This window comes from Oryctolagus cuniculus, chromosome 5, assembly GCF_051225735.1.
Source record: "Oryctolagus cuniculus isolate XC-2025 breed Fujian yellow rabbit chromosome 5, ASM5122573v1, whole genome shotgun sequence".
Lineage (NCBI taxonomy): Eukaryota > Metazoa > Chordata > Mammalia > Lagomorpha > Leporidae > Oryctolagus > Oryctolagus cuniculus.
In genome coordinates this window covers 23,951,396-23,978,008 of record NC_142871.1, presented here as the reverse complement: position 1 = coordinate 23,978,008, position 26,613 = coordinate 23,951,396, and the positions used below count along the sequence as shown (strand labels likewise).

Sequence of the window (26,613 nt, the reverse complement as noted above, 5' to 3'; positions counted from 1 at the left end):
CTGCCTTTCAAATAAAATAAAAATAAATCTTTAAAGAAAAAAAGGGAAGCAAAAGCATAGGTAATGAGAGAATACTGTGTGAGGTAACTGCATAAAATTTCTATTATATAAAACAAAAAAAGACAGGAACAAAAATCACAAATAATTAAAGAATATCCTGCTAATGTTTTCCAGTTATATATCAACATGTATAGTCACAACATATTTAAGAAGGAATTATTGGCCGGTGCCGCGGCTCACTAGGCTAATCCTCTGCCTGCGGTGCCGGCACCCTAGGTTCTAGTCCTGGTTGGGGCACCGGATTCTATCCCGGTTGCTCCTCTTCCAGTCCAGCTCTCTGCTGTGGCCCAGGAAGGCAGTGGAGGATGGCCCAAGTGCCTGGGCCCTGCACCCGCATGGGAGACTGGGAGGAAGCACCTGGCTCCTGGTTTCGGAACGGCACAGCGCGCTGGCTGTGGCAGCCATTTGGAGGGTGAACCAATGGAAAGAAGACCTTTCTCTTTGTTTCTCTCACTGTCTAACTCTGCCTGTCAAAAAAAAAAAAAAAAAAAAAAAAAGAAGGAATTGTATCATGTTTCAAGACCTTTAAAAATCTTTATCTTTAATATTTATTTTTTCCTTATAGAGCTTTTGTGTTGCATATTAGAGATATGTATAGTATTTCATTCTTATTTGGAACATTTCCTTTCTCGATTCATGTCCATTTAAGTTATTTACAATTTTCACTATTGTATATAATGCTATTATGAATATATTGTTAGCTAACTCATAGCATACATCAATAGTTATTTCCAGGGGCTGGCACTATGGTATAGTGGGTTAAGCTTCCACCTGTGACACTAGAATCCCAGATGGGCACAGGTTTGTGTCCCAGCTGCTCCACTTTCACACGCAGCTCCCTGCTAAATGCACCTGGGAAGGCAGCAGAAGATGGGCCAAATACTTGGGCCCCTGCACCCATGTGGGAAACCTGGATGAAACTCCTGGTTCCTGGCTTCCTGGATTGGCCCAGCTGTGGCCATTTGGGGAGTGAACCAGTGGATGGAAGATCTCTCCTTCTCTCTGTCTTTCTCTCTCTCTCTGTGACTCTGTCTTTCAAATAAATCTTAAAAAAACGTTATTTCCTTGGGGCATACATTGTGGCACAACGGGTTAAGTCACTGCTTAGGGTGCCAGCATCCCATACTGGAGTGTCTGGTTCACGTCCTGGCTACTTTGCTTCTTATCCAGATTCTTGCTAATGTCTGTATTTTTATGCATCTCTTTTGGCTTATATTCTTTAATGAACATGAGGCTAATTGTTCTTGAATTTTTAAAACAATTATGTTGAAAATTTTAATTTGAATTACCTTAAATGTGTATGAATTTGTTTATAAGTGAGTTACCATCTTTGTTATATTGAGTCTTTTAGGTAACATAGTACTTATTTTTCCCCTAGTTTCTTTATATTCTTATATAATGTTTTGATTTTTTTCCTTTCGTAAACATTATATATAATATGCAGAGAAGATTATCCTACATATTTATTTTACTTTAATTATAATTTACTAAAAGTATGCTTTTTCTTTACTAATTTCTAATAGTATATTAGTGATACTTAGTTTTGTGTATTTAATATTTAATAATTATCTTTGTATACTTATAAACTCAATTAGTTTTTCAGTTTTTTCATAATTTTTAAGATAGTAACTGTAAGTAATAAGTTTGTTTTACTGTAGCTAGATAGTCTTAGATTTCCATTTAATCTTATTTCAGATTTTAAATAATGAAGAGAGTATATACAAATCATGCAGCATATTCTCATCACAAGTATAAATCTAATGAAAGATTCATATGTAATACAATCATATTTTTAAAAATGTATTTTTAGGGAGTTTACATCTTTCAAAATTTAATGTATTTCTACTTAAATGCTATGTAAAATTATTTTCAATGCAAAGCTTAAATAGCATTTTCATTCCTAAGTAGTATTTTATCCTATATTTTAAACATTATTCTTTTCTGTTTAGTGATTTTCTTTTTTATGAAATCTATTAGCATTGTGCATGCTATTTAATTTCATTACTTAGTATTATTTTCTGTAGTTGTTAAAGAAGATTCTAGTCCATCAGTACATAACCACAGAAGGCCTGGAAAGACTCCACAGAGCCTTGGCTGCAGAGAGCAGTGCTGTATGCTGTATGCCTGTGGGGATTCTTTGCTTCCCCTACTGGGGACGAACACTTGAAAAGAAATATTTTAGTGCCTTTATAAGTATATCGGCAATTGATATGACCAAGTGCTTAGCTTCTGACTTATGAATTTGAAATTCATACGTGTTCTGGTGATTTAATTATATTGAAGTTTGAGCTCCTTGAAATAATTGTCTTAAATATTGGTTTAAGAAGGTACGACAATTGTTAAAAGGTACAACAGTAGTAATAGTAGGACATATGTACAACATAATGCTTGGTAAATTAAGTTAAAAAGGGAAGGAAAGAATGAATGAGAGAGAGCGAGAGCGGCAGCGAGAGACAGAGAGAGAGAAACGAGGGGTGGGTAGCAGGCCCAAGCCTCTCAAATGCCTGCAGCGGCTGAGCCAGATCAAGACCAGGATCCAGGAACTGAACTCAGATCTTCTTATGCATGTCAGAACACGATTACTATCTCTCATGGTTTGCCATCAGCCGGAAGTTGTACTCAGGAGCCAGAGCTGGGCATCCCACCCAGGCACTCCCAAGTGGGGCAAAGGCATTTTGATCAGTGTCTGAACTGCTAAACCAAATGCCCACTCTATGTTGAAAAGAAAGAGCTTCGCAACCTTCAACATACTTTGTGTTTCTGTGACTATACATATTGTCCAAACCTATGTATTTTTGAATCAAATCATCATCATACCATCCAGAGTATTATATATATTTCATCACTTGCAAGACTAGAGCTACTAAGACTATAACTGCAGCCTTAGACTTGCTAATTCTTCTTTTATTTATTTAACATAAAATATGTTTATAGTGTTTATGCAAGAGTTATAGTATAATATGTAATCCTTAGAAGTAAGTATAGTACACATCAATAATTTCTTCTGGTAATCCAAGAAACAAATTCATATGAATTTTTTATAATTGTGAGTTCTGCAATCTTTGTGTTTTGCCAGATTTTAGTTATTGAAAATGAAATTGATTATTTATATCTAAAGTTATGATGAAGATAATTGATGTTTGTGGGTAATAAATGATACTTAAAATAAATGAAATAATTACATTTCCACTTCTGAATTTCTTATATTCTTTGATATGTGCTTAATTAAACATTGTAAGTTGCTTTTCTTTTTTAAAGATTTAATATTTATTTGAAAGGTAGAGTTACAGAGAGGCAGAGGCAGAGAGAAAGAGAGAGAGAGAGAGAGAGACAGAGAGAGAGAGAGAGGTCTTCCATCCGCTAGTTCACTCCCCAAATGGCCACAATGGCCAGAGCTGAGCTGAGCAACCAGGAGCTCCTTCCAGGTTTACCATGCAGGTGCATGGACCCAAGCACTTGGGCATCCTCTACTGCTTTGCCAGGCCATAGCAGAGAGCTGGATTGGAAGTGGAGCAGCCAGGACTGAACCAGTGCCCACATGGGATGCTGGCACTGTAGGCAGCAGCTTTACCTGCTACACCACAGCATATTATTTCTTTACTTATTTGAAAGTCAGAATTAAGTGGGGGGGGGGGGTGGGAGGAGAGGAGAGAGAGAAAATGCGCGCTCCTGCGTGCACAAAAGAGAGAAAGAATGAATGAGAATGAGAATGAGAATGAATCTTCTGTCCTCTGGTTCACGTCTCAAGTGGCTGAAATGGATGGACTGAGCCAGGGAGAAGCCAGGAGCCAAGAGCTTCATCTGGGTCTCCCACATGGTTGCAGGAACCCAAACACTTGGGCCATCTTCCATTGCTTTCCCAGGCCATTAGCAGCGAACTGGATTGGAAGTAGTGCAGGTGGGACTTGAACCGGCAACCAGATGGGATGTGGGCATTGCAGTTGGCAGCTTTACCCACTGTGCCACAACACCAGCCCAACATTTTTATTTCCTTAGGAACTTAGGAAGTCTCATGGTGGCAGTATTAGGGAGTTTTACAGAGCTTTGTGGAAGAAAAGGTTTTTTTGGCATTTTAAAATTGTATACATTTTTACAGTGTTCTGAGAGATCAAGTATGTGCTGGTGATCTTATGTTCTAGAATGTTCTGAAGGATCTGGAAAAGAGAAAAACTGACTTAAATGTCATCACAGAGAGTAGCGCTGCCCTCCAGAACTTGATTGTGGGAAGTGAACCTTTGCTAGAAGAGAGGCTCTGTGTACTCAATGCTGGGTGGAGCCGGGTGCGCACCTGGACCGAGGATTGGTGCAACACCTTGCTGGTACGTTCCAGAAAAAATTTAATGACAAAAATCTTCTCCTGTGCTTTCCATATTTGAAAATGAATATGACTTTCATTGGAATTCCAAATCCAATCTTCTCTCTATTCCAGTAATGTTCTGCTTATTAATTAATTCATTAGAAACAGTTTTTCACTTGAAAAGATAATAACTAAAAAGAATTTACATTCTTTATTACACAATAAAATATTCATGATATACATATAAATATGTACTTTAATGTTTTAGTAAATGTAGCCTGTTTCATTGTAGTGATTTCATATTGTATTTTTCATACTCTCACAGTGATAAATATATTTACATATATACATATACACACATAATCTTTATAGTGTTCTAATAATGGTATACTAGTTAAGAGGACAGGTTCTAGCATCTGATAGGAAAATTCTGACTGCTGAGTAACCTTGATCAAGTTACTTAAACTCTCTTTAAGCCTCAGCTCTCTGGTCTGTAAACTGGATATTATTGCAGTTCCTACCTCATTGTAGTTTTTATGATGATTACATGACTCAAAGCATGTGGTACTCTTAATTAACTATACATAAGGCAGCCAGTTTATCTGTTATGGTTATCATAAGTGTTATATGTAATTAGGTTTTGGTTGTACTACTACACTGTTAATTATTTTGTGGAGATATTGACCATTTTATTTTGATAGTGTTTTTTTTTTATCCTTCTTGCACCAACAACAAATATACATAACCCTACCCACACTATACCATATATGGAATTGTCATTTATAAATTATTCTTTTTAAAAAATTTTTTGGGATAAATGAATTTTATGTATTTCACGTGTATAGATTTAGGAACATAGTGATACTTCCCACCCTACCTTCCCTCCCGACCACACTCCAACCCTTCCTCCACTTTCCTTTCTTATTGCCTCTCTTAATTTTTACAATGGTCTACATTCCATTTACTTTAGGACTTAAATCAATTTCATAGAATTACTAGACAATGGATAGAGAAAAGAAATTATAAATTATCATGTTTAAGCATATATTTAAATCAATCAGTATGTATAGGGCAGTGAAGATCATGGTTTTTGGTCTTGATCTGTCATAGGTTTATATCTACAGTCCATGACCTACTACTTGTATAACCTTAGAAAAGTTATTCAGTGTCACTAGGCTACAATCCCCACGTATAAAATGGGAATACATGTGAAATAGATATATAACAGAATTGTTAAAGGTTGAATATGATAATGAATATGAGGTTGTTGGCTCTTAGAATATGCCCATTAAATTTTATTTTTCTTACTAGCTTTGTTTGTCATTCTTATGACCCTTCTTCAATCTATACCTTTTACATCTTCTTTTTGGGTAATATCTTTCTAGTCCTATCAGAACATTGGATTTTCCTGTTTTCTAAGGGTAATTCTGATAGCCATCAATTTTTTTTTGTTAGACTCCAGATCTGTTAAATCTTTCTCATTTACTAATTCATGTTTTCTTTAACAGTGTTTCTGTATTATAGATTAATAATTTGTCTCCTTTAAAAACAGTTCTATGTTTTTCTTATATTTACATACTAGAAAATAAAGTTCCTGGAAGTTATTAATGTTATAAGTTCCTCATTATTTTTTTTTATCAAGTTTTAGCTTCTTGCCTTAGCCTCATATACTGCCTTATTAAAATCTGCTTAAGTGTTTCTGTTTTCAAATCTGTTTTTCTCAATCGCTTTTTTATGTCCTGCATTAGAACAGACTTTTATTATTGTGTTCTGTGCCAGTTGTAGCATTAAGTGCTGAGGATACTGAGCTCAAAAGATAAACCCTGTCTGCTTGGGCAGGCAGAATCTCATTCAATCCATATTTTCATTATTCTTTTGTATTCTTACATCCTTAGTGAGTTTTTTCCAAAAATATGAAAGAAAGGGGGCAAATGAGATCTGTTCTAGGAATGAGGAATAAGAAACAAACTTGTAATGCAACTGAAAAGGAAACTTCAACTTTTTATTGTGTTGACTTTTAAGTCCAATAAATTCACCATGGCTGTGCAGTTTTAGGAATGAGATTGATTTCCTGACAAAGGGGCAGGAAGGTAGAAAGTTGCTTTAAATGTAGCATACAAGTTGCTCTTTGAAAGTCTTTTATATCTCTTCTCAGCTTCTCATCTTAAGTATGTTATGTGACTGTGTCAGCGTTTCATTAATTCCTTTGTAGAGCCATCAGAACCAGCTGGAAATATTTGATGGAAATGTTGCTCACATAAGTACCTGGCTTTATCAAGCAGAAGCTCTGTTGGATGAGATCGAAAAAAAACCAGCGAGTAAACGGGAAGAAATCGTGAAGGTAGCACAAGCCATCAGTGCCATTTCTGGGAGTGGAAAGTTTTGCCATCATCTCCTCTCACTGGATGTTGTGATTTACTTGTGCACATCTTTTGTTTACCCGTGCAGATTCACAAACCATTTATTTTGGTGGGAGAAACTAAGATCTCCCGTGAACCTAGGAAGAGCTGTTATGCTAATTCAGTGTGTTAAAATCTCTAACCAGGAATCTCAGAGATTTCTTTATACTACTTGTAATGCTGAGTGAGCATCACACCCATGCTTAGTTTTGTTTTTACTCACGGGATCATTTTTTTTTTTTCTTACAATTAGCGTTTGATATCTGAGCTGGATGATGCCAACCTCCAGGTTGAAAATGTCCGTGACCAAGCCATTATTTTGATGAATGCCCGTGGCAGTGCAAGCAGAGAGCTTGTGGAACCAAAGTTAGCTGAACTGAACAGAAACTTTGACAAAGTGTCTCAACACATCAAAAGTGCTAAAGTGAGTAATTCTATTTTTTAGAAAACCATTTTTCCTAGAGATAGATGTATAAAAATGATAAACAATTATATAGTATTTCCATGAGAAATTTAATATTAAAATAGTTTTAATCACTTGTTATTTGAATGGAAGATATATCTTTATTTAATTATGCTTATGCATATAAAAGAGTATAACAAGAAACTAGTTTTGAAAAAAAAATTCAGTTGAGAAAAAGTCTTAAAAATTCTACCAGAGATTAGAATTGGCTGTGAAATCTTGACTAGTTCCATAGCAAGGCATGAATGTTAAACACATTATTTTCTATTCATATTTTACATATGCCCTCCTATTGCATATACTGTGCTGTTCAATTTTGGGCTTTACATGTTGACAAATCTAGAAGTTACAGTTAAGCTCACAATTTAAGCCTCAGTCTAATAAGTTCATTAATTTAATAACTTAAAGAGCTTTATAAGTAGAGTTGAAATAAGATGAGGATAAATAAAAGTTTTTCTTTTTTCAAATAAGAATGCTTGTGCTACCTTGTGTAATTTTTCTTTCTGTTTATGAGTCTTAAATTTTTTATTTTTTTATTTTTTATTTTTTGCCAAGTAGAGTTAGACAGTGAGAGAGAAAGGTCTTCCTTCCATTGGTTCACCCCCTTAACGGCTGCTACATCCGGTGCTCTGAAGCCAGGAGCCGGGTACTTCCTCCTGGTCTCCCACGTGGGTGCAGGGCCCAAGCACTTGGGCCATCCTCTGCTGCCCTCCCTGCCACAGCAGAGAGCTGGGCTGGAAAAGGAGCAACCGGGACAGAATCCGGCGTCCCAACCGGGACTAGAACCTGGGGTGCCAGCGCCGCAGGCGGAGGATTAGCCAAGTGAGCCACGGCGCCGGCCTATGAATCTTAATTTCACATATTTTACTCTTGTTTTATGAGGGGAGAAAATGAATCACTTTATTTTCATGTTTTCATACCCAAATAAGTTGAGGAAATGAGAACACTGTGGTGGTTTGGTGGAAAAAAAAAAGATAACCAACTTCAGGGTCATTTGTACCAGGTATTCATTCCAACACAGGATTCTGTATTTTTAAGGATTTCAATTGGGCTCACTAAGTGACATTTTTTAATATTCAGTTAGTTCAACCTCTAGAGAGCTGTGTATTGAAATTATTAAAGAGGAAGGATCCTCTTTTTTGCAGGAAGTACTTATTGTCCAATCTTGCTTTATTTTGAAATATCTGATATAGGCTACATTATCTTTTTTAGCTTATGAATACACTTAGATTATTTATAACTTAAAGTAAGCAAAACTCTTGCTTTAGCTTTTGTCTTCCTTAACCTCACTCTTACCTCCTTATGTTCTGACCTAAGCTCATTTTATTCTTTTCAATATATCCATGGACAAATTTTTTTGTTATAAAAAATAATGTATAAGACATAGGAATGGGGTGAGAGGAAGTACAAAGATGCAAAATTACCATTCTCCCCAAAAATAACCTCTGTAAACATTTTGGTATTTATGTCTATTCATATGTAAATGGTAGTAAAATATAGTAATTTCATATAGTTTTACATATTCTTCTTTGATATGGTTTGTAAGTGCTATAGAGTGAGTTATATGTAATTTGTCATGGTTATCAAGTTAATTACTCACTTTTGTCATGGTTTATAAGTATTATATTTGTTAAAATTCTCTCATATTTTTGCTCATCTATATCTTAATATGCCCTTGGGTTAAATTCTTAGAATTTCTTGAACTTGTTGCAAAAGTTGAATGAATACATTTGGCAGTGTATACAGGGAGCTTGTAAAATCAAAATTAGGTGAATTGAATAGCATATGTATATTATTTATATTTGTAATTTTTCATATAGAGATTACTTGAAAATATTGTATTGAGAAATCTATACTTCTTTGACATTTCAGTATTAAAAACAAAGGAGAATTCTGCTGGAGAAGCACCAGGGAGATAATCTGTTGAGTGTCCCTGCACTGGGTGGCAGGTGGTCATTCTTCATTGTGTGGCAGAATGGCTTTTGGGTCATGGCCTTGTTTTTCACCATGCTCATATGTGGTCTCAGATTCCACCACACTGTATTCTTTGCAGCCACAGTCACTGCCACACTACCTCATAGCACTGGCTAGAGTTTAGGGATAGGGAGTAATTCAGAGAAGCCCAAATTGATAAAACCATTGCATTATGAATGAATGAATTGAAATCCAATTCTAATTAATGCCAGTTCCTCTCTTTTCAATTATTGATGAGAGTCAAGTTATGAATATAATATCCTATTATGTATTTTCTTAATAAATAGAAGAAAGGAGCTTTAAAAGGTTACAATGGTAAGTAATGACAGGGAAATGGAAATGTTATAATTAGCTTGATTTGATCAGCACACATTATATATATTTGTTGAAATGGCACGCTGTACCCTGTAAATATGTGCAGTATGTTAATAAAAAATTAAAAATATTTAAGATGAAATGTTAACTAAGCTGATTTAATCTCCACATATTGAAGACATGTATTGAGTTATCATACTATGCCTTATAGATATAAACAGTTTAAATGATAATGAAAAGTTAAAATAATGAAAAATTAAAATCTTCAGGAAAAGACAGAGTGTATTTTCAGAGAACTCTTTTCCTTCTGCAGTTACTAATTGGTCAGGAGCCCTTATCATACCAATGTTTGGTTACCACTGATGCATTTGAAGCCAGTGTACCTTACTCCGACTTGGAAAAATTAGAAAATGATGTAGAAAATATGTTAAAAGTTGTGGAAAAACACTTGGAATCCAGTGATGACAGTGAAAAGGTTGGTTTAAGGAAATTTCAAAACCATTATGTTATCATTTTCATGTCTGTTAGTTTTGTTTTTGTATCAATAATATTTATCCACAGAGTCTGCCACTCAGAAAGATTCCAATATGATTTTCTGATGAATGTCAGTTTAAGATTTGCTAAGTAATTTATGTGATGCTTTAAAAAATTGGTACATTTTCCTCAGTGTTAGCCAACTTGTGCCAAACTAGCTTTGAGGTATCTGAACTTCAAATGTGCAACTTACTAAGAGAACTATGACTTTTGGATCATTCACCTTAATATATCTTGACTGACACTAAGTTTAATGGTTTCGTCCTGCTTTGGACTATAATAAGTGAGTACTATAATAAGTGAGTACTTTTTTTCCCTTTTAAACACTCAGATGGATGAAGAGAGGGCCCTGATTGAGGATGTTCTACAAAGGGGGGAACAAATGTTACCTCAGCCTATGGAGGACAGTAAAAAAGAAAAGATTCGTTTGCAGTTGCTACTTCTGCACACAAGATACAACAAAGTGAAGGTATCATGGTGGGCGCGTATCTGGGGAATTTAATGAACTTATTTAGTGTTTGATGTTTTTGCTTACATTCATGGACACTAAAATTGATTGGAGCACTCTCTTCTTTCTAGTGTGTATTACTAGATATGATTATATTTTTGGATTGGGCAGGACTCAAAGAAAAGAAAAAGCCATCCCTTTTAGGTTACTGATTGTATAAGAAATCTTAAAGAGATCTGTTTCTTTAAGAAGTGACTTCCTCCTTCAATTCTGTATTTTAATTTTATAAAAAAATATATATTTGAAAGGCAGGGGCGGGGCAGGCCAAGGGGAGAGAGCTCTCATCTACTGGTTCATTCCTCCAGATGCCTGCGATGTCTGCGAGTGGGTCAGGGCCAGAGTCAAGAGCAAGGAATTAAATCCAGATTGCCAGCATAGGTGATGGGAACCCAATTTCTTGATCCATCTCTGTGACTTCTCAGGGGTCTGCTTTGGCAGGAAGCTGTTGTCCCAAGCCAGAGCTGGGGATCAAACTCTAGCACTCTGATGAAGGATGTTAGCATCTTAACCGCTAAGCTCACTGGACACTCCTAATTCTGTATTTTACACGTGGAAGTCTTGGCCATGTCAAAACATTTTCTGGTAAATTTGTGAGCTGCTAAATGATGATTTCTATTCTAGTAAAACGATTCACTACCCATTTCATTTTAAATGGCAAACTATCATCTCAGCTGCATATTAAATGTGCAGGTGCTGTCTGTTCTTGGTCATCCCTTCTAGATAAAATTTTAGCCTCGTTTTTGTGTGCCACAACCTTCTGATGTGTCCCTTTCTGAACTTGCTCTCCCCTCATGCCTTGCCCCATATTTCCTACTTCATTCTCTATATTATTTTAGAAATCAGCCACTCTCTCAAGGTAGAATCCTCAACATCATTTTCAACTATCTCTTGTTTCTCACATACTTTGTTCCTCACACAAAATATAGTAGGTTTTAGAACCATCAGGTCCATCTAACACGAGGTTAAGTGTGCTTAGATATGTTATGTATTTACTTGTTTCATGATCAAGGCAAAGTGACTTTTCTCTGAGTTAGTTCACTGTTTTTTCCAAAGCTCAGATTTAAGATTTTCTCCCATTATTAATTCCAATAGGTCTCCCACTGGCTTTCTTCTATCCGGTTTTTCTTGATCTCACCCATCTCAGTATCTTCCTCAGAATTATATCCCCCAATGTCATAGCTGATTGTGTTATCCTATTATCTAAGAAATTGTTCAGGAAAATATTGAAAAATACAGGAAAACCTTTAGGTGTTCATCAGTGATTGCCATTGCTTCCATCTGACCTCTGGCTGCCTCTTTCCTGTTTTGGCCATGTAGTATAAGCGGGGCTTGTTGTCTTTGCATTTTCCTAGACACACTGCATGCCTTAGCACACTTGGGATCTTCCTAATTTTGTTCCCATTCCCCAGAGTGAGTTTTGTCCTTATTTTATTTGAGAAATGTATTATCTTTCAAGACTTAGCTCTGTTTTTGTTTCTAATATCTGATTATATATAATTGTTTGCTTTATTGTTATTCATTTTTGAAGCATCTTCCTTCCCTGGGTCTTATTTGAGGATTTAGGCCACATCTTACTCATCTTTGGGTAGCAAATCACAAATTATTAATTTCTGAACATATATAAATGACTTTTAAGCTTAATAGATTAATACTTTTCCAAAAGTAGTAATATATACTATTATAGACTCATTTTATTTTGCTTTCACTTGCATTATTTATTGTAAGTAATGTTTGCTATGATATATTCTTCAAATGCATAGTTTTCAAAGCTAGTGTTCTTAACTGTGAACAGTTGAATCACTTGGCAATGTTTTAAAAACAAAATAACAATGACCAAATCTACCCCAAACCAGTTAAATCTAAAGCTCTCCAGGTAGATTCTGGTGTCAGCATTTTATTAAAAAAATAGATTATAAATAAAAAAACTTTCTAGATGGTTTCTGTGTGCGAACATAATTGTGGACCATAAGAATAAAGAACTCATTTCTTTATTTGAAACATGTGTTATTAACCTTTTCCCATTTGTTTACTAGGATATTAACTTTTCAAATATGCCTAAGCCCTTTATTAAATAACTATATTGACTTCTTGTAATATGAGCTATAAAATATTATCTTGATGATGTTTATCTTCTAGTTACTTGACCTTTAACATATAACCATTTAAATTTTCTGATTAGTCTTACATGGTTATGTTTTATCTGTGGATTTTTTTTCTTGGAGGAGGGTACCTGTTTGGGATCTGAAAAGTCTTTGTAAATAGTTGATAAATATTTAATTTTGCTTAGTTCCACAGTTTTTTTCCCATGCTGATAAAAATAAAACTTAAAAAATGTCACAAACTTCTGTTTCAGATAAACTCTTTCATCTATCTGGACTGTGGTTTGCTTTTTCATGTGACATAAGCTGTGTCATGTGACACTATCTCATTTCAGTACTAACCTGTAATATATTTGGATTTCTGTAGTCTAGCACAGTTCTAGAAAAGTAAAATTTTCTAGAAAAGTAAAATTTGCCAGATCTTGAGGACTTTTTTTTTAATAGGGCGTTATGATGGATCACTCTGTTGGGTAATAAGCCCTATTTTTGGAAACTAAAAGCACAAGCCTAAACTGTCTGGCTGCTTCTACAAAAATATGAGGCTCAGAAAAACCCTGGATTATCTTTACACTCTAAATAGAAAAAGAGACAGTCTTAATGAATGTGTTCTTTTTAAAAATTTGAAACCTTTTGATACATACTCAACTCCCAGTTCACTCTGACCCCTCAGGTACTGGCAGCCTTGCAGTTATAGCCTGTTAAGTAACTGAGGATGCAACGCAGGATTCCTGGGCCTGTGATGGTTGCTAACTTGTAAAAGTGACTCTCAACATAATGGAATAGAGCAGATTAGAAAAAATTCTGGCATGTAATATTCAATGATGCAAAATGAGGAAAGTACTACAAAGTTACGTGTCTGAAAAGCACAATCAAGTAGTTACAAACCTATAACCTTTTTGGGTCTTATAAAAACAGATGACCTCTTGGTAAGATTCTGGCTAATGCATGGGAGCCAAGCAGAACAGGAACCAAAGTTTCACTTCTCTGACATGATTACTGAAACAGGAAATCTTTTTATTCGTATTCCTAGTTGTTCAATTAATTGATTAGATTTATTTATCTGAAAGGGAAAGACAGGAGAGAGAGAGAGAGAGAGAGAAAGGGAGAGAGAGAGGGAGAAAGAGAGAGAGAGAGGGAGAAAGATCTCACCATCTACTGGTTTACTTCCTGAATGCCTGCAACAGCCAGGACTGGGCCAGGCTGAAACCAAGAGCCTGAAACTCAGTCTGGGTCTTCCTCACGAGGCATAAGGGACCCAAGTATTTGAATCATCATCTGCTGCTTCACCAAGTCTATGTGAGCTGGAATTGGGAGCAGAGACAGGACTGAAATTCAGGCCCACTGGTATGGGATGTGGGCTGCCCAGGTGGTGTGTTAACTGCTGTGCCAAACACCTACCACCTATAAATACTCTCACTGAATTATTTTCTTTTTCCTTAAAGTTAAGATGAAGAACAACTGAGCCTAATTTTGTGATAACCAATTTTCCCCACCCCCAAATTAGGCTATTTGAAATGAAAATCTGAAATATATATTTAATTTTTTCTTTTCTTAAAAATATATTTCCAGTCTTTTTATTCCATACTAGTTCCTAAATAGACACATTATTTCAATGTTATTTCACATTTGCTTAAAAAGTAGAATTTGCTTTCTTAGACATATATATATTTATTATATATATTTATATATATTTAAATATCTGGAAATGCACTCTCACTAAAATTTGAACATGTGACATTAGGATAATAAAATTAATATTACAGACAAGCACTGTTAACTCTATTGATAAAGTCAACAAGTGTTTAGGTTGTTTCTAACCTGACCCAGGACTACCCATCAACTGATGGAATGAGGACTACCCTCATTTTAAAACTTAAAAAAAAAAAAACTTGTACCAATAAATTACTTTCCTATCATTATTAATGAGATTTTTTTATTTGACAGGTAGAGTTATAGACAGTGAGAGAGAGAGACAGAGAGAAAGGTCTTCCTTCCATTGGTTCACTCTCCTAATGGCCACTGTAGCCTGGCTGCGCTGATCCGAAGCCATGAGCCAGGTGCTTCTCCTTCCTGGTCTCCCATGCGGGTGCAGGGCCCAAGCACTTGGGCCATCCTCCACTGCCTTCCCGGGCCACAGCAGAGAGCTGTACTGGAAGAAGAGCAACTGAGATTAGTACCTGGCACCCCAACCGGGACTAGAACCCAGGGTGCCGGTGCTGCAGGCAGAGGATTAGCCAAATGAGCCATGGTGCCGGCTGAGATTTTTAATCTTATAAAAGTTGGTATGGATTTTAAAGGATGCACATTATTCATAATGATATTGAATTGTAGGAGGCAATAAATACAAGGGTCAATCCTATGGTTCTGATTCAATTATTTTAGTTGGGTTTTGGTTTCATTAAGGGATTATAACCATTTTCAATTACTGATTGAACAAGCCTATCTCTGTGGTCATCTTCACAGCAGACGGCATTTGTTAAATTGTAGTCCTTTGGGAGTGAAGGACATGAGCTCCCGGATAACTCATAGTCCCGCCCAGAGAGCACCTGGTTGTTTGGAAAGCTATGAAAATCTGTCTTAGGGCCAGTGAGTGGATTTGTCTGGCTGTAGCACTTTAGGACCTGTTATCTCATGTAGGACACTCATGCTCTGTAATATTGATCTCAGAGGTTATGGTTATGTGCTAGATTACCTGCATATGATTTTAACGGAAATACCCATTATATTTCTTATATTCGTATGAAGACATGATTAACTTATTTATGTTTCCAGCAGTGAGGTCCAGAAGTGTTTAGTATAATTATTGGTTTTTTAAAAGTGTAAAATGATAATGGTTACCATGTTGTCTTTCATGCAGAAATTTATGATGGGCAGTGTATTTTGATTTCAATGACTCAGAAAAATGATGTTTACTGTTGGCTGAGATAGGTCTTAGAGAAAACCCTCGTAAATATTAACTTACTGATGCTGTTTAACAGCAGGATGTAGATGAAAATTAGAATGGAGTTTATTAAGGGTGTCTACAGAAATGCAGATTTAAAATATGAAACTGAAGGTGTTTTAAGGTTTTAGTTCCTTATATTAAATTTATACACACAATAATCTTGTTTCTTCACTTTAACATTACTCATCATAAGGATATTTTAGGATATGTCCAATATTATTATTATTTTAATATTTTTTGTAGGCCATGCCTATTCAACAGAGGAAAACAGGCCAACTTGCTTCTGGAATTTCATCCTCACCACTCCCCACAGATTATCTGGTTGAAATTAACAAAATTTTACTTTCCATGGAAGATGTTGATTTATCACTTAATATTCCAGAGCTCCACAACCCTGTGTATGAAGACTTCTCTTTCCAGGAAGATTCTCTGAAGGTAATTCTCCAGGCATTGCTTTAGAATAGCTGCAGTTAATATAGAAATAAAGCAAGGAATTTGTTATTAGGCCTGGTCTTTGTGTTTTAAAACTTGTGCCAATAGCTGTGGCAAGGCCATTAAAGCCACTACCTGCAATGTCAACATCCCATATGGGTACCGGTTGCTCCACCTCTGATCCAGCTCTCTGCTACCTCCTGGGAAAGCAGCAGAAGATGCCCATGTCCTTGGGCCCTGCACCCACGTGGGAGATCTGAAAGAAGTTCCTGGCTCCTGGCTTTGGATGAGCATAGCTCCGGCCATTGCGGCCATCTGGGGAGTGAACCAGCAGATGGAAGACTTCTCTCTTTCTTTCTCTCTCTCCCTCTCTCTCTGCCTCTGTCTCTGCCTCTCTGCAACTCTGCTTTTCAAATAAAATAAATAAACCCTTTAAAAAAACTTGTACCAATAAATTACTTTCCTATAATCACTAATGAGATTTTTAATCTATAAAAGTTGGTATGGATTTTAAAGGATGCACATTATTCACAATATCAGATTTTTTAAAATCAGACATAAACACAGAGCATAGCCTGTCTTATAAATTTTCTTGTCAGTTGACATAAAATGTCAGCATTGATCAGGTTCATTATAAGGATTTAAGATTGGCCCGTTGTTAAAACGTGGATTGGCATGTTCATTATAAGTTAATTAAACTATTAAAAACCTTCTCATATAATCTGATTGCATTTTTAATGCCAAAATAAAACCTCAGATAAGATAGGTTTGGTGTCTTATTTCTGTCAGTTAAGCTATGCTTATTAGATATTTGAAAGTATAAGTAATTCTAGCTTCAAATCCTTTATTGCCTTTAGAGAATGATATTGAAGATTTTTGTATGTCCTATGCAAATACCTCTTTGACCATCCATGAAGATTTTCCCCACTTGCCATTGAAATATTATGTACCATTACTCTCATTTTGGCTAATACAGGATATTACGTATTTTTAAAGTTTCTAGTTGGCATGAGCAGCACTGATTGGCCTTGTTATTACTTTAAATGGATGTTATTTTGGCTACCTCTAACTCCATTCTTTTTGTTACTTTGCTGGATTTTGTTAATGTATGACAATATATTTTTAGAACATCAAAGACCAACTGGACAAACTTGGAGAACAGATTGCAGTCGTTCATGAAAAGCAGCCAGATGTTATCCTTGAAGCCTCTGGACCTGAAGCCATTCAGATCAGGGATACACTTACGCAGCTGAATGCAAAATGGGACAGAATTAACAGAATGTACAATGACCGTAAAGGGTATGTGTAAATGAAATTAATTTTTTATTTTTATTTATTTATTTTTGGACAGGCAGAGTGGACAGTGAGAGAGAGAGACAGAGAGAAAGGTCTTCCTTTGCCGTTGGTTCACCCTCCAATGGCCACCGCGGCTGGCGCGCTGCAGCCGGCGCACCGCACTGATCCAAAGGCAGGAGCCAGGTGCTTCTCCTGGTCTCCCATGGGGTGCAGGGCCAAGCACTTGGGCCATCCTCCACTGCACTCCCTGGCCACAGCAGAGAGCTGGCCTGGAAGAGGGGCAACCGGGACAGAATCCGGCACCCCGACCGGGACTAGAACCCGGTGTGCCGGCGCCACAAGGCAGAGGATTAGCCTAGTGAGCCGTGGCACTGGCCCAAGATTCATTTTCAATTATCTTTATATACAGAAGATCGATTTAGTATATATTAAGTAAAGATTTCATCAGTTTACACCCACACAGAAACACAAAGTGTAAAATACTGTTTCAGTACTAGTTATAGCATTACTTCACATTGGACAACACATTATGGACAGATCCCACATGAGAAGTAAGTACACAGTGACTCCTGTTGTTGACTTAACAATTTGACACTCTTGTTTATGTCATCAGTAATCTCCCTAGGCTCTAGTCATGATTTGCCAAGGCTATGGAAGCCTTTTGAGTTTGCCGACTCTGATCTTATTTAGACAGGGTCCTAGTCAAAGTGGAAGTTCTCTCCTCCCTTCAGAGAAAGGTACCTCCTTCTTTGATGGCCCCGTTCTGTCCGCTGGGATCTCACTCGCAGAGACCTTTCATTTAGGTGTTTTTTTTTTTTTTTTTTTTTTTTTTGCCAGAGTGTCTTGGCTTTCCATGCCTCAAATACTCTCATGGGCTCTTCAGCCAGATCTGAATCCACTTTAAAGTTCTGGATTACATCTTCAAATAGATTAGTATACCCCAGTCAACAGAACTGGCAATAGTATACTTTTTGAGAACCTTGGGCAATATTGGCAGTTTTTTTTATGTCTTTTCCAATTTTATATTGAGAGAGTAGGTATCATTTTTCTCTTCATTTATTTATTAATAAAGTTTGAATATTCTTACATTTGTTCATGGTATTTTTTACTTTTCTATCATGGTATTACTATTTATATATTAATTTGCAAAAGCCTTTGTCTACATTAAGGATATTAGCCATTTATATTTTTTTCTTAATTATTCATAACTTTTTATGGTTTGTTTAATTTTGTTAAGGTGACTTTTTTGATATATAGAACATTTAACTTTATTTATATCTTATAGTCTTTTTCTTTGTGATTTCATTCATTATTTATCTGTATATAAGTTACCTTTTCACTGTGAAATTGGTTAAATGTATATTTTTTCTTTTTTTAACTTTTATTTAATAAATATAGATTTCCAAAGTACAACTTTTGAATTATAGCGGCTTTTCCCCCCATAACCTCCCTCCCACCCACAACCATCCCATCTCCCACTCCCTCTCCCATTCCATTCTTCATCAAGATTCATTTTCAATAATCTTTATATACAGAAGATCAACTTACCTAAATGAAAGATCTCTGTGAGTGAGATCCCAGTGGAAAGAACAGGCCATCTAAGAAGGAGGTACCTTTCTCTGAAGGGAGGAGAGAACTTCCACTTTTATATGGCCTTGTCAAATAAGATTTGAGTTGGTTAAATGTATATTTTAAAAGCAATTTTTAGTTGCTTGTTCTAAATTTCACATTGAATAATCTGAATTTCACTTAATTTTAGGTTTAATAATTTTTAACATTCTGCCATACATACATATGTAAATTACACACACAGATACATTGTTCATGAAAGCAGGAATGTGTATATTAATATCATATAATGTGTATTGCATGAGAAAGATAAAGTGAAGAAAGACGTGTATATAATTATAAGGGATATAATTCAGAGAAGAAAGTGTTTATAAATATCTGTATACCAAATGATAATAACAGCCACATTTTTGTATACTGATACATGAACACATAAATTACAGATGTAAGAAAAAACGTGGAATAAGGAAGAGAGATGAGTAAAACGTGATAGTCAAGTCGTTGGCTTGAGGACCTAGGCAGTGATGCTGCTTTTCTCAGTGACTGGGAACGTGGGGGTGAATGAGTCTGAGTGGAAGATGGCAAGGTCAGGTGGAATACTCACGATAGCAAACTTCTGTCCAGTTCATAAGCACAAAAATGATGGGAAGGATTACCATACTTCTCTATGCAGTCGGCAAGGCTTGGGCTTCGAGTTCCTGGATTCCATGGAAGCCCTAACCCTTCATGCATCCCTTTTGCCCTGTAAGGAGCTTGCTGGATATAAAGGAGGTGAAGGCTTTGCAAACCCTACCTGAGCATCCTTTTTCTTTTTCTTTTTTTTTTTGACAGGCAGAGTGGACAGTGAGAGAGAGAGACAGAGAGAAAGGTCTTCCTTTGCCGTTGGTTCACCCTCCAATGGCCGCCGCGGCCGGTGTGCTACGGCCAGCGCACCGCGCTGATCCAATGGCAGGAGCCAGGTGCTTCTCCTGGTCTCCCATGGGGTGCAGGGCCCAAGCACCTGGGCCATCCTCCACTGCACTCCCTGGCCACAGCAGAGAGCTGGCCTGGAAGAGGGGTAACCGGGACAGAATCTGGCGCCCCGACCGGGATAGAACCCGGTGTGCTGGCGCCGCAAGGCGGAGGATTAGCCTAGTGAGCCGCGGCGCCGGCCCTGAGCATCCTTTTTCAAAGTCTTCTCAGGTTAATCCATTAAACTGTAACTGTGTTGGTTAGATTTATTTGAAATCTAATGTTCTGTTAATTGTGATATTGATCTATGTTTATTGGTTTTTATTTTCAAAATCTTTAAATCTTTGGGGCAGCCTTTCTGGCAACATTTTTATTTGTTATTGCAACGCCTTGAAGTTGAAAATTATGAGTTATGTAGTTGATGCACATTTTATAAAAATAATGCAGTTAATATTAATATCTTCTCAGTATTTTTTTTAAATGCTCTTATTTTTGTCATGTTCAATACAGTGTTGCTATTCTATGATCATTCAACACATCTCAGCTACATTTAAAAAATAATTTTCATTGAAAGGCCATATAAATATTTAGGAGTTAGTGATATCAGGAATAATTTTATTATTTTAAAAATAATCACATTTTTATTATGTAAATAAAATTTTTATAAATATTATTAAGATATTAGATCTCTCTTCTTAACTTCTCCCTGAGCTACTGCTGCAGCCATAAAATAGAAAAAAAATTCTGTAGGATCCAAATCCTACAAAGCTTGCCTTCTTTATACTTATTTTGTGTATTTCAAATATGATGAGCAATGGAATTTTACTTTTTCTTACCTCTAAAGGAGTTAGGTTTAAACTGTCATCCCCACAGTCCTTTGTCTCATTGCTTAATCTAGGCTTTGCACTTCCATGCTGTGCTGTATCAGGTAAATGTGGTACTTGAATTAGTCATCAACGAAAGTATATAGATTTTAAAAAGCTCGTGGAAAATGGAGTTAAAGTATACATTTGTATTGATGTGTAAATTGTTGAAACTCATACATGGTTCTTTCATAATATACATTTTTCCATGGACTTTTTCAAGACCAATCCTATGTATGGATTTTGCAAATTTTTGTCCCCCAATAGACATCTTTTTAACAATATTAATTAATTAATAATTGATTAATTTGAGAGAGAGCGAGAGAGCAAGTGAGAGAGAGAGAAAGAGAGAACACACCAATGACTCATTCCTCAAATGCCCACAATAACTAGTGCTGGGTAGGTGCTGGAGCTAGGAACCAAGAACAAAATTCAAGTCATCCACATGGGTGTCAGGGACCCTGTCACTTGAACCATCACCTGGTACCTTCCAGAATATGCATCAGCAGGAAGTTGGAAACAGGAACTGAGCTAGAACTCAAATCCAAGAGCTCTAATTTGGGATGCAATTGTCTTAACTGCTAGACCAAATAGCAGCCATAGACTGATTTTTTTTAAAGATTTATTTTATTTATTTGAAAAACAGAGTTACAGAGAAAGTTCGAGTCAGAGAGAGAGAGAGAGGTCTTCCATTCTGCTGGTTCACTCCCCAAATGACCACAATAGCCAGAGCTGAGCTGATCTGAAGCCAGGAGCTGCTGGACTCGAACCAGCACCCATATGGGATGCCAGTGCTGCAGGTCACGGCTTTAACCCGCTGCGCCACAGCACCAGCCCCTAGACTTCTCTTTTAATTCCATTTTCCATGAACGTTTTGAAGTATCCCCTTACTAGTCTGCTTGGGATGCCATACCTAGATATCACAGATTTTATAACTTGAGCAGCAGACATTTGTTTTTCTCAAGTTCTGGAGTCTAAAAGCCCAAGATCAAGATGCCAGTAGGGTTGGTTTCAGGTGAGGCCTCTCTTAGAGCTTGCAGTGGGATGCCTTCTTGCTCTGTCCTCACATGAAAGAGCTCCCTGGTATCTCTTCTCTTCTAATGAGATCATCAGTGCTTTAAGATTAGGATTCCACCCTTACAACCACATTTAGCCTGAATACTCCCTTTAGAAGCCTTATGTCTAACTACTGTCACCTTGAGGATTAGGGGTACAACTTTGGTGAAACATGGTTAAATCTGTAACACAGAGATAATGGAGCACAAAGAAATTTTGAATGGTTTTGGCCTTTTGCATTTTGTTCTATTTGAGGACTAAATATTCTGGCAACAAAACAATACATTTTTTCCCCTAAGGGAATGGAGTAATTAATCACATTTAATATTTTATGGAATTTAAGTATTAAGTGCCTAAAGTTTTCAGGGTTAACATGTCTACAGCTAATCAATCTTGATTTTCCAAACCTGAGAAAGCTGAATATTTTCTGTTACAAAGCTGCCTTAATGTATACTGAGTGTGTGTGTGTGTGTGTGACACAGAGAGAGAGAGAGAGAGAGAGAGAGAGGGAGAGAGAGAGAAGAGGGTAGATAGATGGTGATGTCTGCAGATTGCTGTGCTCTTGGTATGATGCCCATTTTTATAAAGAGAATTATTAACTATAACCAACTATTAAAATTGGTCTTGTAGACCACTGCTCTGTGAATTCACTCATTTGGAGACTTTTAGTTTCAGTGAGATTTGAATTTCTGTTTCAGAAAATAATGCTTCTAGGCAACCTTAGAAAGTTTGGAGACCTATTTTATTTTGTTGGTTGTCCTCTAGCTGTTTGGATAGGGCTGTGGAAGAATGGCGACAGTTTCACTGTGACCTTAATGACCTTACTCAGTGGATCACAGAAGCTGAGGAGTTGCTGGTTGATACCTGTGCTCCTGATGGCAGCCTGGACTTAGAGAAAGCCCGGATGCATCAGCAGGTGAGTGTTTCCTGTCAGAGGAAGGGATCTGAGGCAGCGCTTTCTTCCATATTTAGCATGTAGCTGCTGGCACAGATTTCAGAAGTCAGCACCAAGTTGTGAATTTGCAATTTTGGTTCCAGTTTACTTTCCAGTTTCAGAGATTTAAGACAAATTGGTCGTGTATGATTTTAAAGAAATTTAAATAGAAAATACTCTTTAGTGGCCAGTATGAATTTTTTTAAACATATATTCAGAATAGCATTTGTAAAATTTTGTACCCAGATCTGCATCAAGCATAAAAATACATATGCATACCTCATCTCTGTTTTCTGTACTTAAATATGCTTAGGCATCTCAGTGTTTTCTTTGTACCATTGATAATTATTACAAAAAGTAAATTATTCTTGGCTTTAGTGGGCAGCTGCTCATGTAAGTCTAATTCAGTCTCAGGAAAATATGACACAATAGCTAAGTCAGCTTGGATAATCATCATTCTTTAAAAAATAATGGGGAGCAAATAAAATCTTACCATTGTAAACACATTTTCTCTTTCATTAAAATGTTAAGATATTTTTAATGCTTTTTAAAAATATATCTTATATGGAAGCTTTGTGAGGAATTGGAGAATACTCATATTTTTGTAGTTATAGATAATTGTTGAAATTTGACCTTAAAATATCGCTTTTATCTGTTACCTGATGATTTTCAGTCAGTGAAGCAATGTCTCCAGTGAGAGGCACACTGAAGCTCATTTATATATGGCAGGATATATTTAAGAGATGCTTTTATATACATACATATATATATTTAAAAGAGATATTTTGAGCACTTCTTTGGATGAAGAGAAGCAATTCACTTACTCAGATGTGACTGATGCTCATGCTTCAATATGAAGAGCTGTTAATTTGTTTTCTGTTATTAGATTGTCCAATTTCTCTTTATTATGTTTGATGACATTCATGAGATTGGGATAGATTTCTTTTTTTAATTTTTATAGATTTACTATTTTTAGTTTTTCATTTTTATTTTTTCCCCAGACACCTTTTATTTAATAGGTATAAACTTCATGCATTCATAAATACAACTTTAGGAACATGATCATTCTTCCCACACTCCCACCCTCATCCTCCTGCCTCTCTTATTCCCATTCTTATGTTTTTACTAAGATCTATTTTCAATTAACTTTATACACATATGATTAACTCTATACCAAATAGAGTTCAACATAGTGTGAATTTAAAAAAAAGCAACTGTTCCCCAACAGTTGAGACAAGTACGGTTCAAAGTCATCGCTTCTCAAAGTGTCAATTTCACTTCTATAGATTACATTTTAGGTGCTCTATTAGTTACTACAGGTCAGGAAAAACATATTGTATTATTCTTTTGGAACTCACTTATTTCAGTAAGTATAATGTTTTCCAGTTGCATCCATTTTGTTGCAAATGACATTTTTCCCACTGTTTAGTATTCCATGGTGTATATTCCATAATTTCTTTATCCATTCTTCAGTTGATGGGCATTTGGGTTGATTCCATACCTTAGCTATTGTGAATTGAACTGCAATAAACATGGGAGTACAGATAACTCGTTCATATGCTGATTTCATTTCCCTTAGACAAATTCCCAGGAGTGGGATGGATGGATCATATGGTACATCTGATTCAGATTGCTGAGGTATCTCCATACTGTCTTCCACAGTGAAAGTACCAATTCACATTCCCACCAACAGTGGATTAGAGTACATTTTTTGCCACATCCTCACCAGCATTTGTTGCTTGTTGACTTCAATATGAAAACCATTTTAAAGGGGGTGAGGTGAAACCTCATTGTGGTTTGGTTTTGCATTTCTCTGATGGCTAGGGATCCTCAGCATTTTTTCACGTGTCTTTTGGCCATTTGGATTTCCTCTTTTGAAAAATGCCTCTTTAAGTCCTTTGCTCATTTCTTAACTGGATTGTTTGTTTTGTTGCTGTTGAGTTTCTTGAACTCTTTATATATTCTGGTTCTTAATCCTTTATCAGTTGCATAGTTTGCAAATAATTGCTCCTATTCTTTCAGTTGCTTCTTCAGTTCGTTGAGTGTTTCTTTTGCAGTGCAGAAGCTTCTCAATTTAATGTAATTCCATTTGTCATTCTTGGCTTTGATTGTCTGTGCTTCTAGGGTCTTTTGCAAGAACTCTGTAACTGTGCCAATTGATTGCAGGGTTTCCCCAATGTTTTCTAATGATTTGATGGTATTGGGTCATAGTTTTAGGTCTTTGATCCGCTTTGAGTGGATTTTTGTGTAAGATGTAAGGTAGGGGTCTCACTTCATATTTCTGCATGTGGAATTCCAGTTTTCCCCTCAGCATTAGTTACAGTGACTTCCTTGTTCCAGGGATTGATTTTAGCTCCTTTGTCAAAGATAAGTTGGTTATAGATGTCTGGGTTGATTTCTGGGGTTTCTATTCTGTTTTATTGGTCTATCCATCTATTTTTGTGCCTGTACCATGCTGTTTTGATTATAACTGCCCTCTAGGATGTCTTGAAATCTGGTATGGTGATGCCTCCAGCTTTTTGTTATATAAGATTGTTTTAGCTATTCGGGTTCTCCTGTGTTTCCAAATGAATTTCAGCATCATTTTTTCTATATCTGAGAATAATGTCCTTGGTATTTTGGTTGGTATCACATTGAATCTGTATATTGCTTTCAAAAGAATGGACATTTTGATGATATTGCTTCTTCCAATCCATGAACATGGAAGATTTTTCAATTTTTTTTTGTATTTTCTTCTTTTTCTTTCTTTAATGTTTTGTAATTCTCATAGTAGAGATCTTTGATCTCCTTGGTTAAATTTATTGAAAGGTCTTTAATTTTTTTGCAGCTATGTGATTGGAATTGGTCTTAGATGTTCTTTCTCAGCCATGGCAGTTTGTATATACGGAAGCTATTGGTTTTTGTGTGTTGATTTTATATCCTGCCACTTTACCAAACTCTTCTATGAATTCCCATAGTCTCTTAGTGTAGTTTTTTGGATCTACTATATATAGAATTATGTCATCTCCAAATAGGGGTAGTTTGACTTCCTCCTTTCCAATTTGTATCCCTTTAATTTCTTTTTCTTGCCTATTGGCTATGGCTAAAACTTCAAGGACTATATTGAATAGCAAAGGTGAAAGTGGGTATCCTTGTCTGGTTCCGGATCTCAGTGGAAATGCTTCCAACTTTTCCCCATTCAATAGGATGCTGACCATGGGTTTGCCATAAATTGCCTTGATTGTGCTGAGGAATGTTCTTTCTCTACCCAGTTTGTTTAAAGTTTCCATCATGAAATGATATTGTATTTTATCAAATGCTTTCTCTGCATCTATTAGGTAATCCTATGTTTTTTTTCTTCAGTTTGTTAATGTGATGTATCACATTGATTTGTGACTGTTGAGCCACCACTACATACTAGGTATAAATCCCACTTTGAGTGAATTATTCTTTCTGATGTATTGTTTTGTTCCTTTGGGGGCATCATGTTGTCTTCCTTATTCTTGTTTCTTGAATTTCTGCATTTATTTTTAGGATTTGTGGAGATACTTGTTGGTTTTATTTTTCCCTGTGATGACATTTTTGCACACTATGTATGTACATAATTTTAATTTGTCAATAAAATATATTTAAAAAGTAGAAAAGATATTGGAAAAGAGAATTTTTGGGTTGAAGATAGGGGATATAAAGGGTAACCCCTGTTGGTATGGTAAAAATTAGAATAATCCTGATTTATTGGGAAGCTAATTGGCTGGAGCTGCACCAATCTGATCTTAGGAGCCTGGAGCTTCTTCCATGTCTCCCACACTGGTGCAGGGGCCCAAGGACTTGGGCCATTTTCTACTGCTTTCCCAGGCCTAGCAGAGAGCTGATAAGAAGTGGAGCAGCTGGGACACGAACTGGCACTCATGTGGGATGCCAGCACTGCATGGGTGGCTTT

At 36.3% G+C, this 26,613-nt stretch overlaps 1 protein-coding gene across 16 annotated transcripts in view; it reads left to right on the top strand.

Moving 5' to 3' along the window:
* UTRN (utrophin) overlaps positions 1–26,613 on the top strand; it is a 580,255-nt gene that overhangs the window by 228,988 nt on the left and 324,654 nt on the right. For all 16 annotated transcript variants that reach the window (XM_089333656.1, XM_089333655.1, XM_089333653.1 and 13 more), the window contains 8 exons: positions 4,200–4,379; positions 6,570–6,698; positions 7,010–7,180; positions 9,822–9,983; positions 10,374–10,511; positions 15,837–16,028; positions 17,152–17,324; positions 22,526–22,676. In XM_089333656.1, coding sequence (XP_089189782.1) covers positions 4,200–4,379; positions 6,570–6,698; positions 7,010–7,180; positions 9,822–9,983; positions 10,374–10,511; positions 15,837–16,028; positions 17,152–17,324; positions 22,526–22,676 — 1,296 coding nt within the window. The remainder of the gene's footprint in view (positions 1–4,199; positions 4,380–6,569; positions 6,699–7,009; positions 7,181–9,821; positions 9,984–10,373; positions 10,512–15,836; positions 16,029–17,151; positions 17,325–22,525; positions 22,677–26,613) is intronic.